The 17,363-nt window shown below is 44.6% G+C and overlaps 2 protein-coding genes across 11 annotated transcripts in view; both read left to right on the top strand.

Annotated features, from left to right (window-relative positions):
* Positions 1-16,206, top strand: part of ACSL6 (acyl-CoA synthetase long chain family member 6) — a 53,656-nt gene extending 37,450 nt beyond the window's left edge. For all 5 annotated transcript variants that reach the window (XM_051794071.1, XM_051794073.1, XM_051794069.1 and 2 more), the window contains exons 12-21: positions 1,897-2,031; positions 3,105-3,239; positions 5,207-5,302; positions 6,118-6,190; positions 6,593-6,681; positions 7,237-7,353; positions 7,610-7,753; positions 8,514-8,615; positions 9,432-9,503; positions 11,538-16,206. In XM_051794071.1, coding sequence (XP_051650031.1) covers positions 1,897-2,031; positions 3,105-3,239; positions 5,207-5,302; positions 6,118-6,190; positions 6,593-6,681; positions 7,237-7,353; positions 7,610-7,753; positions 8,514-8,615; positions 9,432-9,503; positions 11,538-11,678 — 1,104 coding nt within the window. In that variant the 3' untranslated portion in view covers positions 11,679-16,206. The remainder of the gene's footprint in view (positions 1-1,896; positions 2,032-3,104; positions 3,240-5,206; positions 5,303-6,117; positions 6,191-6,592; positions 6,682-7,236; positions 7,354-7,609; positions 7,754-8,513; positions 8,616-9,431; positions 9,504-11,537) is intronic.
* A 34-nt stretch (positions 16,207-16,240) lies between these two features.
* MEIKIN (meiotic kinetochore factor) overlaps positions 16,241-17,363 on the top strand; it is a 144,919-nt gene continuing 143,796 nt past the window's right edge. For 5 of the 6 annotated variants that reach the window (XR_007905618.1, XM_051794099.1, XM_051794097.1 and 2 more), the window contains exon 1: positions 16,781-17,094. Coding sequence is in view for 5 of the 6 variants with exons in the window: in XM_051794099.1 (XP_051650059.1) it covers positions 16,788-17,094 (307 nt within the window). In the remaining variant the exon portion in view is untranslated. Of the gene's footprint in view, positions 16,449-16,780; positions 17,095-17,363 lie in introns of those variants that run through there. The other variant, XM_051794098.1, reaches the window with a different exon arrangement.

Raw genomic sequence — 17,363 nt, 5'->3', positions numbered from 1 at the left:
CTGGGAAGGGTGGCAGATCCAAGCACAGGCTCTTGCCAGCCAGCAGAACTGACTCCAGTCTCTTTCTGGAAAAAAAAAAAAAGGTGATAATTTGTGCTGCAATTGGTGTGTTGGGCAAGTCAGGTTAGGCAACCACATCAGGTCTGCTGGCCTGAGAAGCTGCAAGCTCAGAACTGATCCAGTATGTGAAGAGTGGATCTGGCTCCAGTTGCAGCTCTGTACTTTCTCAGGGAGGACTGTTTCAGGCTGAAAGCATATTTTTTGAGTCAGACAAGCGTCTGAATTTAAACCTCCCACTTCTCGGTAACATCTGTGCCAGAAATAATATATTTCTGCCCTGTTAAAAACCTCACAAATTGGAAGTGAAAGCCCATGAAAGATTTGGAGAATTACAGCACAGCCTTTCTCCACTTGCAAGGCAAGTTGGTCAGTGTGCCAGCACTGTTTGGGCAAATGGCTTTGCCAGCAAACAAGGATGTAATTATTCAAAAGTCATCTGATGGGGGGTGGGAAGAAATTAAAAACATTTGAAATGCCCTCATTTCACAGGATGTTGCTGTACTGAAAGGGACAGCCTCCAAAGGATGTTGAGGTTTATCCTCCCTGCTGAAAATGCTCATTAATGCAAAGATTTTTTTCAAAAGGGCTGAAAAGTAATTTTCAAAAACATTCTGAACAGCAAGCACTGTGTCAGCATCCCTAGTTTTAGCCACCATTATTAGTTCCTGGAATTTACAGTTAAAATTATACAGATACATTCTTTAAAGATAAAAACTTCTAGTTGTTATTTTTAATTCCCACTGAGCACACTGACATATTTTTTTTTTAAATCCATGTGCAGTGTAAAGCACAGATTCAGCAGTGTGATGTTTATTAAACCCACATCACATGTATAAAATTCCTGTGGTTTCAGCTGATGGAGACAGTCTAACTGCCTGACAGAGCAGTGAGAGTGCTCAGGTTAATATCACAGGGTTTTAGGAGCAGCACAAAAATACTTGAATATCTCTTAAGGAATTTTCAACTGTTTTAATTGTTTGGGGGAGACAAGCCCACCAAAGGGAGCTGAAGTTCTCAGTCTGCTCAGGAAGGCTGAGCTCAGCTCTGGCATCGTGGGTGCTTGCTAAGGATGCCTTCTCCTCCTTGCACTCTAAAAGCAGGGTAGTGGTGCCAGTCTCCAAATGTTCTTTGGTGATAAAATGCCAGTTTTAACGAGTCCATGACTGGTCCTCTGCAGGATTACTGGTTACCAGTTACCCCCCTGCCCCACCCCGCACATCCAGCTCCATTCTGGTCCAATTAAAGCACCCTGCTTCCCTTCCAAGTACAAAACTTCTGGATTTGTAGCTGCTGTACAAGTCAAGCACCTTTTGTGAAGTGGGCTTCTCTTTCTGGGTACAGGATCAGGCACTGTATTGCTAACGTAGTCTGTACTGTTGTATTTAAACAAAACTAAAGTATTAACCTCTAAAAATCGGCTGCTGCTCAGTGTTTGACGATGTTTCTTAGTGTACATTTCTGTATTGACAATTGGTCCTCGTGCTGTGAGCTGCTGTGGGAGGGCTGGGGGACCTCTGATCTAGAATCTGACCACAACTGGGACTTCTCCATCCCTGTATGCACGGGATGAAGGGAAAGCTTTGATTCCTTGCTCTTCCAGAACAAGTGGCAAATTTGGTGGACGCTGAATTGCCAGTACTGAAAAGTGCCCAGAACCATCCAAATATTTCTGTTCAGTGCAAAAGTCGTTGTTACTTCTCCATGTATTTCTAAAGCCCCGTTTTTGCTGTACTGGAGAGCCGGATTTCAAGAAGGGAGGGATGTGCTTGGGAGGGATGCTGTGCTGTGGGAAGTGAAAGCAGGGAGGCTCCATGTGTCCCTTTTCCTCCCCCTCAGTCTGTAGTGTACTGCCACGGAGGGCGGATCGGGTTCTTCCAGGGGGACATCCGTCTGCTGTCCGACGACATGAAGGCCCTGCGTCCCACCATCTTCCCCGTCGTGCCGCGCCTGCTCAACAGGATGTACGACAAGGTGAGTCTGTTGGGAGGGCTCTTCTTGGAGGAATGAAGTTTAATGTCCCTTCAGTACAGTACTTATGTGGAAGAATTCCCTTAGTCATGGAGTTTTCCCAAGCAGATTTCTCTGTTTCTGCCTTCCTGCAAACACATTCTCACGCTGCGTAAACGACACAGCTCCTCCACTCTCTCAGTCTGAATTATGATGATTTACACAGGCTCCAGACACAGCTGTGTGAATATGAAATCCCTCTCTTTTAGCCTCTTACCCTGTTCTCACTGAGCTTACCAGTGACATTTCTAGACACAGGGGATTTGTTCATCACAGAAACATCAGTCAAACCTGGCTGCACAAGGACTTCTTGTGCCCTTCAACCAGTTTTGCAACTTGAATTTCTCTTTCTGGTGGCAGCAGAAAATCAGTAACTTCAAAAAGCCTATGAGGATTTAGGCAGTGTAAATATGAGGGTGGCTTTTGGATTTAGAAATCCTTAAAACTGAGGTAAAGGTATTTAAGACAGGCACGTCTGGTCATCACGCTAAATCTGTTTGACGAGCTGGGAATATTTATTCCTCAGAAGACTTATCCTCTAAAGATGAGCTTAAGCACAAGCTACTGATTTAATTTTTCCCCAAGGTCAGGACTGTTGGGTCAGGGGGTCTGGCGCCTCATTAGAGGGATGGGCACTGAGGATTTCTTGTTTGTTGAGGTGTAGTTTGTGCTGGTGCCTGATTAAGTGCAGCCCCATCACAGCACCAGGCAGCGCTGCGACCTGCTCCAGTGTTCACGTTGCTCATTCCATGTTGTTTAAATTGCATGACTTCACTGAATCCTATCATGGAAATCATATAGAAATAGCAGCCCTATCAGTCTAGTCAAAACCTGCACCACCATCCTGCCTTTTTTCCCCAAAGGAAGAGCACAAAGAACAGGGAATGTAGTGGATCACACCGCTCCTTCTCCCCCCACTAACAAAGCCCCGGGGTAGCCTTGTTCAGCTGTGCTGCAAATGCAGCTGTACCCCTGGCTGGGTGGCTGCAATGGGCAGAACAGGTGCTGAAATGCTCTCTCACCCCACGCTCCTGCAGATCTTCAGCCAGGCTGACACGTCCCTCAAGCGCTGGATCCTGGAATTTGCTGCCAGACGGAAAAAGGCGGAAGTTCGAAACGGCATCATCAGGAATGACAGTTTGTGGGATAAACTTTTCTTTAATAAAATACAGGTAAGTGATTAAAGAAGTGAGTCTGAAGACAAAGAACTGTTGTTTCTTCTAGCAGTGACTGGTTTTCTGCCAGGGAATGTTAAGATATTAGGAAAAATTTCCTCACAGGAAGGGTTTTCAAGCATTGAACGCTGCCCAGGGCAGTGGTGGAGTCACCATCCCTGAAAGTGTCCAGAAAATGTGTGGATGTGGCACTTGAGGACATGGTTTAGTAGTGATGGTGCTGGGTTGACAGTGGGACTTAATGATCTCAGAGGTCTTTTCCAACCTTAGCAATTCTATGACTCTGTGATTCCCTGAAGTCAGTGTGGTCCATGTGCCTGCTGATGAACTTTGGGCAATTGCTACTCACCAGCAAAGAGCAGACTGGAAAATTGAACAGAAGAAGGAAACAGAACACAGTTTGTTGTTCCATGAAGTTTCCCCACGTGTTTTTATTTATGTTTTCGTTTTTAAACACCATGCACCATGTCAATATCTCAGTTCTCTTAGGGATAGCTTTCCAGAGGGGAATGGAGAAACACAAGGCAGACCAGGATGGCTTTTGCCACATCCCTCTACAGCAGCACCAGGAAATCACTTATTTATGGAATAGTGCCAAAAATCTTTTGCAGCTCTCAGATCCAAGCTGTGCCCCTGCTCAGGCTCCACGGAGGGATGTGATGCTGTGTGGAGGCACTTCCCTCTGCCAGGTGAAGTTGCCTAGAAGAAGGATCACAGCTTCTGACACCAGGGCAGCTGTCACCCCCTTTGTTGCTCAGGTGCTCTGCCTTGGGGGCACAGGTCACCCACCCCAGGCTCTGCCCATGTCTGTGGTGAATGGTTTCTCCCCACTCATGCCCAGTGACAGGCAGGGAGAGGATTGTGTCAAGTCTATTCCAGGAATGAAATTCAGGAAGGTCATGAAGATCAAAGAGATGTTGCTCCAAAGTTTCCTGTAAATTCTCTACAGATAGGATTAGATTTAGGGTTGGGTTTCAATTAAGCATGTTCAAATCTGGGGTTTTTTCCTAGGAAAACAAGAATAAGGGTGTAAAGCAAAATGCACACTGGAGTCATAGTTTAGCAAGAGAGGAAAGAAATCAGAATGCCCTGCTGTGTGCCACACGTCTCAGTTAAAAAAAAATATTAAATTGCCTTTAAACAGGTCTTTTGGGCTCTGTACTACTCCAGGAGGCTCTGATTACTTCATTTTTTAATTGGATAACTTATATGGAGACACTCCACTTTATTTTTAACTAAAGAAACTGCCTGTACTTGTGGTCTGTGGATTAGTTGTCCTCAGTGTGCAAAGATAGCAGAGTTCACCCAGCCAGGAGCAAGCCAGGCTGCATATTGATGCAGGGGCTGGCGAGACGGGCAGGCTCAGTCAGCAGTTGTTTGCTTTTGTGCTGGGTTTTCTTTTTCACTTTTAGAATAAGGAAAAGGAAATGAAGGGGGAGGAGAAAGAAGTAAAATGGGACACAGGAATTGCTGTAATACCCTCCAGAAATATTTGAAGGTCATCTGCCTTAAAAAAGGGACAGCATTATTTGAGAGGCAATTCATTAAAACCAGCGAGGTGTAAATAAGCAAAGAAAACTGGATGGGGGAAGAGTCTGCTTTTTCCCAGCACTTCCCAGAGCCAGGTCTGCAGCCTGCCCAGGCACAGCAGCCACAGGAGCTGAGACTGTGCAGCTTGTCCTGCCAAGGATGTGGGGACTCCTTCCTCTGCACATTGAATGGGGGTTTATCCCTGAGGAAAGCTTCAGAGCCAGTCTCTATTTCCACATCACAGAATCACAGAATGGTTTGGTTGGAAGAGACCTCAAAGATCATCTCGCTCCAACCCCTGCCATGGGCAGGGAACCTTCCACGTCTGTCCTAGAGAGGGCACTTTGTGCAAGCTGTGTGTAAGCAATGCTCACCTTGCTGCTGGTTTTGCCATCTGTAGGAGCTCCTGATGCTTTTCTTTTGCTCCCAAACAGGCGAGTCTGGGGGGCTGTGTCCGCATGATAGTGACAGGAGCTGCCCCTGCCTCTCCCACTGTCCTGGGCTTCCTCCGCGCCGCCCTCGGATGCCAGGTGGGCTCGTGGGGCTCCTCGGGGCTGTTCAGCCACTGCTAGTGAGAAAAATGGGATTTGAGAGAGGAGAGGGGTTAGAGCCCCAGAACTGCATTTAGGGCAGCGGTGCCAGGATGGATCCAACAGCTGCAGCAGGGCTGGGGCGGCCACAGAGCCCTCGGGGGGGCTGAGGTGGGAGCAGCAGGGAAGAGCTGCCTTCACTGTGGGCACCTCCCAGAGAGACCCCAGGGGCTCATCCCACCTGCCTCTGAGTGCTGAACTGAGTGTGTGCAATTAAATGTGTCTGTGCTGGGAACATCATTACACGAGTTTTATTCTCTATTTAAATGGAGATAGATAATCTTCAGACATCAGCCTAACCCACTTAAGGTGTCCACTGCATTATTTCTCTGTGATTAGGAAGCCCAGGGCAACTAAAAGGTCTCATTCAAGAGCCTAAAGTTAGGCAGGAAAAAAAATATTTTCAAAATGTCCCACAAAAATACCTTTTTTCCCCGCTAATAAATTCCTCTCATAGAGCAGCACATTTCTTGACTCAAAGGCTGAGTGTTTACCTTGTCTTGATTCAAAGGCTGAGTGTTTACCTTGTCTTCTCAGTATTTTCAGCTCTACAGAGCCATGGTCATTTCCAGTCATGGAAATGAAATGTTGTACCCAGTAGGAGCCAGGGACAGTGTCCCTGTGGGAGATGTGCACCCGTGCATTGCAGCTGCAGGATCAGCTCCCAGGGCTGTGCCACAAGGCAGTGCTTGGGAGTTCAGCCCGTAATTGAGAAATTTTCTGTGCTCTTTTAAAGATACCCATCTCTTTGTCAGGTTTATGAAGGTTATGGCCAAACAGAGTGCACAGCTGGATGCACCTTTACAACTCCAGGTGACTGGACATCAGGTAATGATTTTCTTCCACCATTTGCAGAAATAAAAGAAATGCACATTTCTTTAAAAAAAAAATTCTGGACATCAAGGCCAGGTTGGACAGGGCTTGGGGAGACCTGGGCTAGGGGAAGGTGTTCCTGCCCATTACAGGGGGGCTGGAACAAGATGAGTTTTAAGATCCTTTCCAACCCAAACCATTCTGTGCTGTTTGAAAATAGGTTCTACATCCGAAGAGGAGGTTTGGGTATTTAGTCTTAATAGTGCAAAACCTTAATTGAGGAAATTATTTCTGCACACAGACACAGCTCCTGCAAGAACACCCAGTATATCTACAACTATCCAACTGACTAATAATAAAATGCTAATTATTGTTTATAGGAGAGATGACAAATGACTTGATAACTTTGATTTCCAGGTCATGTAGGAGCCCCTTTGCCCTGTAACTTAATCAGATTGAAGGATGTGGAAGAACTGAATTATTTTGCTTCCAAAGGAGAAGGAGAGGTAGCAAATCACATTTTTATATCAAATTCTCATTAGTTAACACTGTATGAAGTAGTTATGTAGTTATAGAAGCATTTGACCTTTGTAAGGTGCATGGTTGCTGATGTGTTACATATTGCAATCAGGAAAGGAAAAAGGCAATTTAGCAACAGAGCAGCAAAGCTTTAATTAAAAAGGAGCTGTGGCAGTACTTCCAGCCTGATTCCTTGAACAGTTAAGACTGAATTAATTAGTTCAGCTAAATAGAGCTGAATTGCTATGGTTTCTACATTGCTGTTATTTCTATACTGCACAAAAATTCAGCTTATTGAAATAACCTTGTTATTTTTAACTGCAAATTGAATGCAAATCAACTTCAAGCAAATCAGTTTTGTAAACTGTAGTTCATATTTCCATTAACTTGGAAAAAAATCCATAGGTATTTTTATAACCCAACCAATTTTAATTTCATGGAGCACAGCGATTAAAATATTTCAATTCTTGAGAGTTACTGCTTAATTTGTATTTACAACAGAGTAAGAAATTAATTTATCATCACCCCTGGCTCTTTTCCAGATCTGTGTGAAAGGACCCAATGTGTTCAAAGGTTACTTGAAAGATGAAGAGAAGACAACGGAGGCGCTGGACCAGGAGGGCTGGCTGCACACGGGAGACATTGGGAAATGGTTACCTGTGCGTACTGCTCACACACTGAGTTCTCATGGCCACTCTATTATCCCATGTAAATTTTCAAGGACTGAACTTAAATTTCCAAGCAGATTTATCTTTGCAGAGGATTAAGTTTATATTTGGCCGGGTAAGCTTGGTGTGTCAGTGGAGTGTTTGAAAGCGCAACAGGCAGTGGAAAGCTCTGTTAAAGCCAGGCTGCTTGCTGGGTCTCGATGGTTGAATAACTTCTCTGGGAATTCTCATTTCTTTCTCCTGACAGAACGGGACTCTTAAAATTATTGACCGGAAAAAGCATATATTTAAACTTGCTCAGGGAGAATATATTGCACCGGAGAAGATAGAGAATATCTACATCCGCAGCGACCCTGTCGCCCAGATCTACGTCCATGGGGACAGCCTGCAGGTAAGAAACAAGTGTTCAGAAGATCTTACTTTTCTCTTTGTAGACAGAAGACGGGGAGCTGGGCATGAACGAGGGGAAAGTGTGAGTGGATCACACCACAGTGTCTCCATCCTGCTCTGGAGCTGGCTGCCAGCCGGGCAGGAGCTGTGCTGCTGGTGTGACCCTGAGCAGCTTGGAGCAGGCTGTGGCCAAAGATCAAGCCTTTAAATTGGCTTTGGTGCCATCCTTTGGGTCTCTAATGCTGTCCTTTGCCACTGTGCCTGCAGCAAGCCAGGCCAAGGCAAAGCCACTGCTGCCTTCCCACCACTGCCTGCTCATTCTGACCAACCCTGTCCCATTTATTTGCACATTTATATACACATGGACAGCCTTCTGAAACCATGCAATTCATCCTCTGCATTCACTGCCCACAAACATGAGCTTTCCCTTGGCATCAGAGTTTGCCTGGGACTTGCAGGGCTGTGAACTGCAGGTATAAAAAATGACAGGGGCTATGTTCTGCTCTGGTATTAATGTCCAAGCATAACACAAACCCAACTGAGGGTGTTAAAATTGTTGCCAAATGCAGGAACAGTGACAGAGAACACTTTTTTCTGAGAAAAAGGCACAGATATCAAAATATGCTCCACTGTGGCACGTTAGCAAATTATTGACATAATTAAGCACGAAGTGATAAACACACAGAAATTCACTGGACTCGTGTATTCACTTGAATGTGGTTCAGCTTTTGCCTGCAACTCTCCTTCTCCTTCCCCTGCAGGCCTTCCTGGTGGGAATTGTGGTGCCCGATTCTGAAGTTATGCCAGGCTGGGCAAAGAAAAGAGGGTTTGATGGAACATATGCAGAACTCTGTAAAAATAAGGTTTGTATCTGCAGGGCAGACGTTTTTTTCACTGCAGCATTATGTGTGCACAATACTGTGTCTGAATAAGACCTGTCATAGGTCTTCTCTGTGACCAGTGACAGGACCTGAGGGAGCAGCATGAAGCTGTGTCAGGGGAGGTTTAGGTTGGATGTTGGGTAAAGGGTCTTCAGCCAGGGGGTGGTTGGGCACTGAACAGGCTCCCCAGGACGTGGTCACAGCACCAAGGCTGACAGAGCTCAAGAAGTGTTGCTTGGACAGTGCTCTCAGGCACATGGTGGGATTCTTGGGGCTGTCCTGTGCAGGGCTGGGAGTTGGACTCGATGGTCCCTGTGAGTCCCTTCCACCCCAGGACATTGTGTGATTCCATGATAAGGATCCCAGCCTTATTTACACGTGTTCTGTAATACTGAGTAACTGCACTGGATCACATCAGTGAACCCTGATACCACTGAACCATCCCACTGGTGTCTGTGGGCAGTGATTCTGCAGCACAGTTTGGCAGATGGCTGAAGCATTGTAAATTAAACAGCTATGTCACATAGCTGGTTTGACAGTAGAACTTTACCTTTCGTACCAAGGAGACAGATAATATCACCACACAAGTTATTTAATGTTTGTACTCTTCATTAATAGAATATTTGTTAGTTATGTATTAACTCTCAATAAAGCACTTGAACTTTACTCAGAAACATGTTTTTTGATGAATCATAGAATCAACAATGAATAAACTGAACAATAGGATGAACAATGAGCAATAATTGCATGCAAGGTTGACTCTGATAATTCATGAGGAATTTCTGTGTTTTAACCCAGGAACTGAAGCAAGCAATAATGGAAGACATGGTACGGTTGGGGAAGGAGAGTGGGCTCCACTCCTTTGAGCAGGTAAAATGAAACAATTAACACATCATTCAGTGGGGTCAGACAGGCAATTTTGTTTGTATGGAAGAGGAATTTGTCAGCATTTATTATGTTCCTACAAATCCTTGTTGCAGCTGCACACGATGTTTTTGGAAAGAGCTTTATTGCTGGCAAGTTACATTTGTTCCTTTGAAAAAATGTATACGCTGTGATTCTGCCTCCCAGTCGTGCTTGAAGTTTGAATTAAAGTTTTGAATGAAAGTTTTGGGTGCAGAGGTCAAAATCTAAATCAGGCACATGGATAATCTCCAGACTGACAACCAGAGGTCAAGATAAACATCTGCAGGAGTCTGACTCTTCTGCCACTGAAAGCTCCGTTAGAAACTGGGTCACTAATTACCGGTCTTATACCTGACCTCAGAATGCTTCTGGTTTCTTTATTTTCAGTCTGGGCACTAATTCTTTCTGGGTGCTTCTGGAAATACTTCTGCAACAGAGCTACAAACACCTCAGGAGAGATCTGAAATCAGCTGTGGATTACACAGCATTAAAACCACAGCAAAATTATCCACCCCATTTTAAAACGTCAAAGGCTTATTTCTGTTAAAATAATGAACATCTTAATTGTTACATATAATTAGCAAGGGCCCTTTTTCTTTTGTTTGCACTGTTTCTGGGTGATAATTCTAATGAGTAATTCACCACATTGGAGTGGAGCAGAAGCATCATTAAACATAACCCTGTTATTCTTCATTTCTCAGTAACCTATGTGAATGAAATGATAGCCAAAAGAAATTAATTTTTAAAAATTCTACATAAAGCACAGTTTATAATGCTCATAATTGTCTGTGCTAGTATGTCCTGTTTGCCTTTGCCATGGTTTTCACAGTATGAAATATTCTCAAGTAATCAATTCTACCAGCAGTTTGTGATTAATAAAGTATGAAGTAGTAGGAAAGCCTTGCCATCTTTCTAAAAACTAGAATAAAATAATAATAGATTAGAATAAAAAAATACATGTTTTAATTGTCAAAACTAAACAGCTTCAAAACTTAATCTCTCTTGCAATATGTAATCTTAAAATCAAACTTTAAGTCAGATATTGTAGCTCATGTTCCCGTGGGATGGGATCCCCTGCTTGTGTGGGATACTCTTTATCATCCCTGTCCTCATCTGCACTTGGATCTCTGTCTTGGAAATTTCAACTCTGGCTTTTAAAACCATCAGCTTCCAGGCTCTGAAAGCTGGTGCAGCAAGTGGGGGAAGCATTAATAGCATGAATTCTGATTTCATGAAGGATGTCACGGGGGGAGGAATGGGAACAGAAAATGGATTTGCAGCCTATATTCCTGCAACTCCCAGCCGAGCAAACTGCAAAGCAGTCTGTCTTGGGGAATCACAAAAGCAGCAGATGGCTGGGGAATTTTGTCTTAAATCAGTGGACTCTGACCAGTCAGGCAGCAGTTGTGTGCTTTCTCCCACACCAGCAGGGGAAGGAGAAGCTCGCTCCCATCTGTGCTGCCAGGCTCCCGCTGTGCTGGGAGCCACCGCCTCCAACAAGGGCAGCCTTGTGAAATGCCCTTTACACAGGCTGGGGGATTTTATATCGCTGTAATTAGCTAAAATCCTCTTCAGATAGCATCATCATCATCATGCACACACTTTGTGCCTGCAAAGCTTCATGATAATTTTGTGAGACTGAATCAGTGCTGCTTACTTGTGCAGCGGGTTAAGGTGGTGTTCCCTGGCACAGCTCCCTGTCCTTGCCCGCTCCCCCATCGCCCTTGGGCTCTGTGAACCTGCAGGGATGACATCCCATATGGTGCCACTGTCCCTCCTGTGCTGCCTCGCTGTGCTCTGGCCTTGGTTTCGTACAGAAAAGAGGTTTATGTGCTCATTTTCTTGGAGAGCTCCCTTCTGTGGGTAGGGGAGGGAAACCCTGGGGAAGAGTGCCCTGGACTCCAGGCACCGCCGGAGGGAAGCACAGCATAAAAAGTTACACTTATCCAGTGTGGTGCCTGTAACCTTCACTATAAATGTGTCCCTTTTTTATTTTAGGTCAAAGCCATTTACATTCACTCTGATATGTTCTCGGTACAGAATGGTTTGTTGACACCAACGTTAAAGGCCAAGAGACCAGAACTAAGAGATTACTTCAAAAAGCAAATAGAAGAGCTATATTCAAGCATCTCCATCTGAAATCACAGGAAGAAGAATCTCCTGAGTAATGGACTTCATAGCAATATTAGAATAATACTCAAAAAGTACAGAGCCAGAATGACACTGCTGAAATGGATAAGCACCTGAATCTTATATTTGAGCCTTTCATTGTTCTAGGATTTCACCACTAACCACATTTTTCCTTCTTTTTTTCCATCAGGTGTGATACGATTTCTTTTTTACTCTATGCACAGGGTACTACTAAGAATTATGCTAAATTGCCACAAAATATACAGACATTTCAATCTATGACTAAATTATGGAAACTTATTAATAACTACAAACATTTCTAATTAAAATAGGGAAAATTTCAGGTATGTCTGTTAATATTTGATTGTATATAACCTAATACATTAAAAACTAAAATAATGGATAATTCAATAATGTGGTCTACCTCAAACAATCAGTGATTGATGGTGAAAGTCTATTTTCTCTGATTTGGAACTTCAAGATGGATATTGGTTTATATATGAAGTGATAGTTTTTATATTTTCCAGGACATAAATGACATTGATTTGATTTAATCATTAATGACCTAACTAATGACCAGAATAGAAATAGGAAGGAATCTCCTGCTATTTGTACTTAATAGACCTATTAGTATATTACATCTAACGGATAAATGTTACCTTGAACTTGCAAGAACAGGGTAGGCAGCGGTAGGATAGAGTTCCTTCTATTTCCTTTTCATCCCAAGGCAGTTTATCCATGGCATGCTGATTCTGCACTCGGGCTCCTCCAGCCCGGTGCACTCATGGACATCTGAACTGCTCAAACTGAGAAGGTTGCAAAAGCATTGCTGGCTCTGAGGCGGCTTTCGGTGGGAGTTCACGATAATCCACACGCTCCCAGTCCCCAGTTTGTTACTTTACATGCTGCTAATCCTGCGTAGTCCAGCTGGACTAACTCCCTCTCGGAAACAGCGCTGAAGAAACGGAGCCCAGGGAATAAGCTGTGATTCTGGACGGGGCTTAGCACAATGAGTGGGTTTGGGAAGAGGCCAGCCTGAGGCGCAGCAGTGGAGGGCATCCTTTGTCTGGCCACGGAAGGGGAAGGAATACTGCTCCCAAAGGGCCATGGGGATGGTGAAAGGCTGTGTTAGCCATCCCTGTGCCAGGTGTCACGGGATGGCAGAACACTGGATGTGGTGGCAGAAAGGCCTGCTGAGAAAACATCTCCATGTCCGGACGTCTGGAAGCATCAAGTCCCCCTGGCATCACTTCCAGTGGCCTCTCTGGAATAAGCAGCAAGTTGTCTGGATGAAACCTTAGATTTCTGTGGTCATCAGAAAGCAGAAAAGTCTCACAAGGAACAGGAACAGACTCTAGAGCTCTTTCCTGATACAAAGCACGGTACAAAACAGTGAGAAAACTGTCATGTCAAGTTGCTTGAATACGTGGACTGTCGATGGCTTCTTTCTGCTAAACAGGGTCCTAAATATCTGTGTGTATTGTACTAGCTGCTGTTTGCTGCACCAGTGCATACTAGCATGGAGCTGTGCCTGCTAGATCTTTGCTAGGACAGTGAAAGCACACTTATTTTTTTCTCTTAAACTGGAATCCGCTGTAGACTTTTGAAGCTAAAGGTTAAAATTTTTAGTCTAAACGGTCTCTTATTTTCCCTCTGAAATTCCGTTGCATGCTTCCAAATGAAATAAATCGAATTAATGGGTTAGTGTTACACCAAGACTGATTTATTGAAGTGATTTCAGAATAAAATGATACAAAGGAAACCGCAGCAGTAACATAATGACTCATAAAGAATGTGATTTGATTTATCAGATGTGCAAGTGTTTGAATCCCTTTTTGCGCCCAATTCCTCATTCGATTCCAGCGCAATGACTCATATCAGTCCAAAGCAACTACGAAATATCTGGGATCTGCTGGGATCACACATTCATTTTTCACCCACGTACGCAGCAACAGCATCCCTGGGGAATTGGTGTGCACCACGTCAGCAGAGCATGGGAATTACTGTGTCAAATTTGGCTCTTTAGGTCAAGTCAGAGAGGATTCTTATCTCGGCGGAGTCTAGTTCATCTCCTTTTTGTATCAGCCAAAAGACAGTCATTACATACACAAAGCTCCAAAGCAATGGAGAATTAGATTCAGTACAATTTCCTGTCTGTTTTAATGCGACAGCGTTTTAAAATAAAAAACCCCAAAGCCTAGTCATCCCTGTAAGTAGAGAAAAGCTACTTTTTCACTGACCTTTTTCTACCGTTCAATTTACTTTTTTCCTAAGGTGATTGCAGGCTTTTCAGGACAACTAAACTCTGTGTAAGTATAAAAGATCCCACTATAAGTTTATTTACAGCTTAGGTGGCTGTTATTTTTACATGTATAATGTTGAATAATATATCTGTCTTCTTCTTTCGGTATTTGATGCAAAATGTCAGATGCACAAGAGCCAAAGAGATGAACACCGAAAGAATAAGAAATAAAAATACAGACTTGGCCACGTTAGAATGATGCAAAATCTGGGAGAAATTGTGTTGTCACACCAAAAGTGTGAATACTTTCAGAACTTGTGAAAAGTTATATAAATAAAACTAAAAGCTCTCTTTTATACTTTCTTGTGTAATCAGATTTTCCTCGGCAGGTCACTCTCTCTCGCCATAATCATAACAGTGCTGTAAGAGATTAACACTTGAAAAGTGTAAGGCATGAGCTCAGCACAATCTTGCTTCTCCTCAAATTCCAGCAATATTTATTTTGCATCGAGCTTTCTTAAACTGAAACACTTCTTGTGACCACCGAGGAAAAATAATCCCTAGGGCTGTCCAGTAACCAGTTGTTTGGTTTTTTGTTTTTTTTTTTTTTCCCTCAAGACAACTAATTACAAAATTAGTTTCTATTGTTCATCTTATTTAAAGAGCAGAGACTCTTTTTGCAGAGTACTGCGTTCTCAGACATGTTAAACATGGGAGGTTCTTCCTGAGCCTGGTGCTATGCCTCTGGAATCACTGGAAGACTCTCATATTTAAAAACCAGAAAAAAATACATTTTCCAGGAAGAGAATCTTGCTTAGTTATGTATTTTGTATGTTCTTTGCTCAATGTATTGCACAGAGAAAATACCATTCTGCCAAGACACACCAAGTGTGAGCAGAAACCAGACCAGAGTCTTAACCCCACGTGGGCAGGAAACACATGGAATAATCTGTCCTGAAAGGCACATTTGCAGTTTAAAATGCTTGACGCACATCAGGTGAGAGAGAGACGGTGAGTTTTTGTTGATAAAGTACTATTTTGCAATCTGTCCTCACTGTTAGTCAGCATCTGTCAGCATCAGTAAAGTCCAGTCTCATTTTTGCCATGAATATGAAATTTCTCATGTATAACAAAATAATCTGACTCGATCTTCTGGAATTAAAAAATTAACTTGGAATTTTTTTTTTTTTTTAATTTTATGTGTGTTAAAAGCACAAACTGCTGATCTATATGTAAATAAATGCTACAAGATGAATGTAAACTGGGAAAGAATATACTATTTTTGCATGGTAGTAGGTTACTTAAAGACCTCTTGATGCCTTACAGAGAATTTGGAAAAGCATTTTATTTAGAGGCAATTCTATTGGCATACTTTTTGTATTTTAGCTCACTTTGGTTTTCTCTGGGGGAAAAAAAAATCAAAATTGGATCTTTGTTTCTTCTTGGAATTAACATTCTTCAGTATTTTGCACATGTGGTGGTTTCTACATCACCTTTTCTCCTGTGAAATGGGGAAGCTTTTCAGAGAAGAGATCTAGATGCTTGTAGTCTGGGAGGGAAAAAGGTTTAGATCCCTGGAATTGCTCCAAAATGAAATGTTTTCTGAGGCATCTGGAGCCCCTTTAAGCCCTTCATTTCAGCTTTTTGTTATGTATTTTAGCAAAGTAAAAACAGTGAACAAATGAGGTATTTTGGTGAGTGTTGCTTATTCTATTTTCAACTGAAAGTGAAGGGGGTTAAAATATAACGTATACATTTGTGTAAAAAAAATCTTAACTGTAATTAAAGATTTTTCAGTTTTGGTATATTAGCATGTATATCAAAGAATCATCTATGGAAACTTTTGTAAAGAACTAACTTTTCACCTTTCTCAAAAGTGCTCATGAGATTTTCTTGTGGACTGACATACAATAAAAGCTCTTTTTTAAAAGCTGTTGCTCCTCCAGTGACACTCTGTCCTCACCATGGTTATGAAGTTGTTCAGAACGCGTGCCTGGACTAAACGTGTTGTAAAAATGAGAAATTATGTAAAATAAAATAACGACCAAAGGACTATTGGAACATGAGATTGATTGTAGCAATCTCCTATGAGAAAAAGAATTGTTGCAAAGCTCTCTGAAGATGCAGAAGTCTTTCTGTAATGGCTTCTTTTTTTTTTTTTTTTTTTTATTTTAAATCAGTAATAACATAGCCAAATGTATATGCTTGTTTAATATGAATTGACAATTGGGAATGCATAGTATTTTTTCAGACTATGTGTCTAAACCAATAAAGTTTCAAAACATTTGGGCTCTATTCCGGTTTTTACGTGCACTTGCATCTCCTTTCGCTTGGAAATCCAGGGATGCCTGGAAGTGTCCAAGGCCGGGTTGGACGGGGCTTGGAGGCACCTGGGACAGTGGAAGGTTTGGAAGGGGGTGGAACTGGCTGGGCTTTACGGTCCCTTCCAAGCCAAACCGTTCTACGGTTCTGTGAGTTTGCTTCATTACATGAAACATCTGAGCTACGAGATCCCTCACAGCTGGAACACGGAGCTGGTCAGTGAAAGGGGTATCACACACAGGATTTATTTACTCCGTTTTCATACAGGATTTCCTTTACGCAGAGGGTGGCGAAGCCCTGGCACAGGTTGCCCAGAGCAGCTGTGGCTGCCCCAGCCCTGGCAGTGTCCCGGGCCAGGCCGGACGGGCTCGGATCATCCTGGTAGGGTCAGAAGGGTCCCAGGCCAGGCCGGACGGGCTCGGATCATCCTGGTAGGGTCAGAAGGGTCCCAGGCCAGGCTGGACTTTGACCGGGCTTTGACCAGCCCGGCACGGCCAGAGCGGTCCCTGCCAGGGCCCGCCGGGTCCGGGCCCTCAGGGCGGGCCGGGCCGCGCATGCGGGCGGGGGGCGCGGGGCGGTGTCGGCTGAGGGGCCGCGGGGCAGGGCGGGTTCGCTCGGGGCCAGCGCCGGTGTTCCCGGGGCCAGCGCCGGTGCTCCCGGGGCCAGAGCCGCTTCTCCCGCCGGTCATGGAGCGGCAGCGCATCCCCCGCGCCCCCCGCGCCGGGCAGGCGCCGCGGAAGAGGCGCCGCGAGTCCCCGCTGCCGGGGGCGGCCGCGCTGCCGGGCCGGCGGGCCGGGCCGCCCCAGCCGTGCCGCCGGAGCCTGTTCGGCAGAGCGGGGCCGCGCGGGCCCGAGCCCGGCTGTGAGCGCTGCCCCGGGGGGCCGGGGCCGGGGCCGGGGGGCGGGCAGGGCCCTGCGCTGTGCCCGGTGCCGCGTTCCCGCGGGGTCCCTCGGGGCGGGGCGGGCCGGGGGTGTATCGGCGGCGGGTGCTGGTGAGGCTGGGAAGTGGTTTCTTGTTGTCCGTGTCCCTCACGGCTTGGGGAAAGCAGGCAGCTGTTCTGGGAGCAGGAGGGGTGTTTCCTCTGGTTTGGCTGCTAGTTAGTCATAAAACCACTTCTGTAAAGTGGCTTC

Source organism: Manacus candei, unplaced genomic scaffold (assembly GCF_025592945.1).
Source record: "Manacus candei isolate 608988 ecotype Guabito, Panama unplaced genomic scaffold, ASM2559294v1 h1tg000037l, whole genome shotgun sequence".
Classification (NCBI taxonomy): domain Eukaryota; kingdom Metazoa; phylum Chordata; class Aves; order Passeriformes; family Pipridae; genus Manacus; species Manacus candei.
Note: the sequence above shows the minus strand (reverse complement) of the source record. Positions and strands in the feature narration are given on the sequence as shown.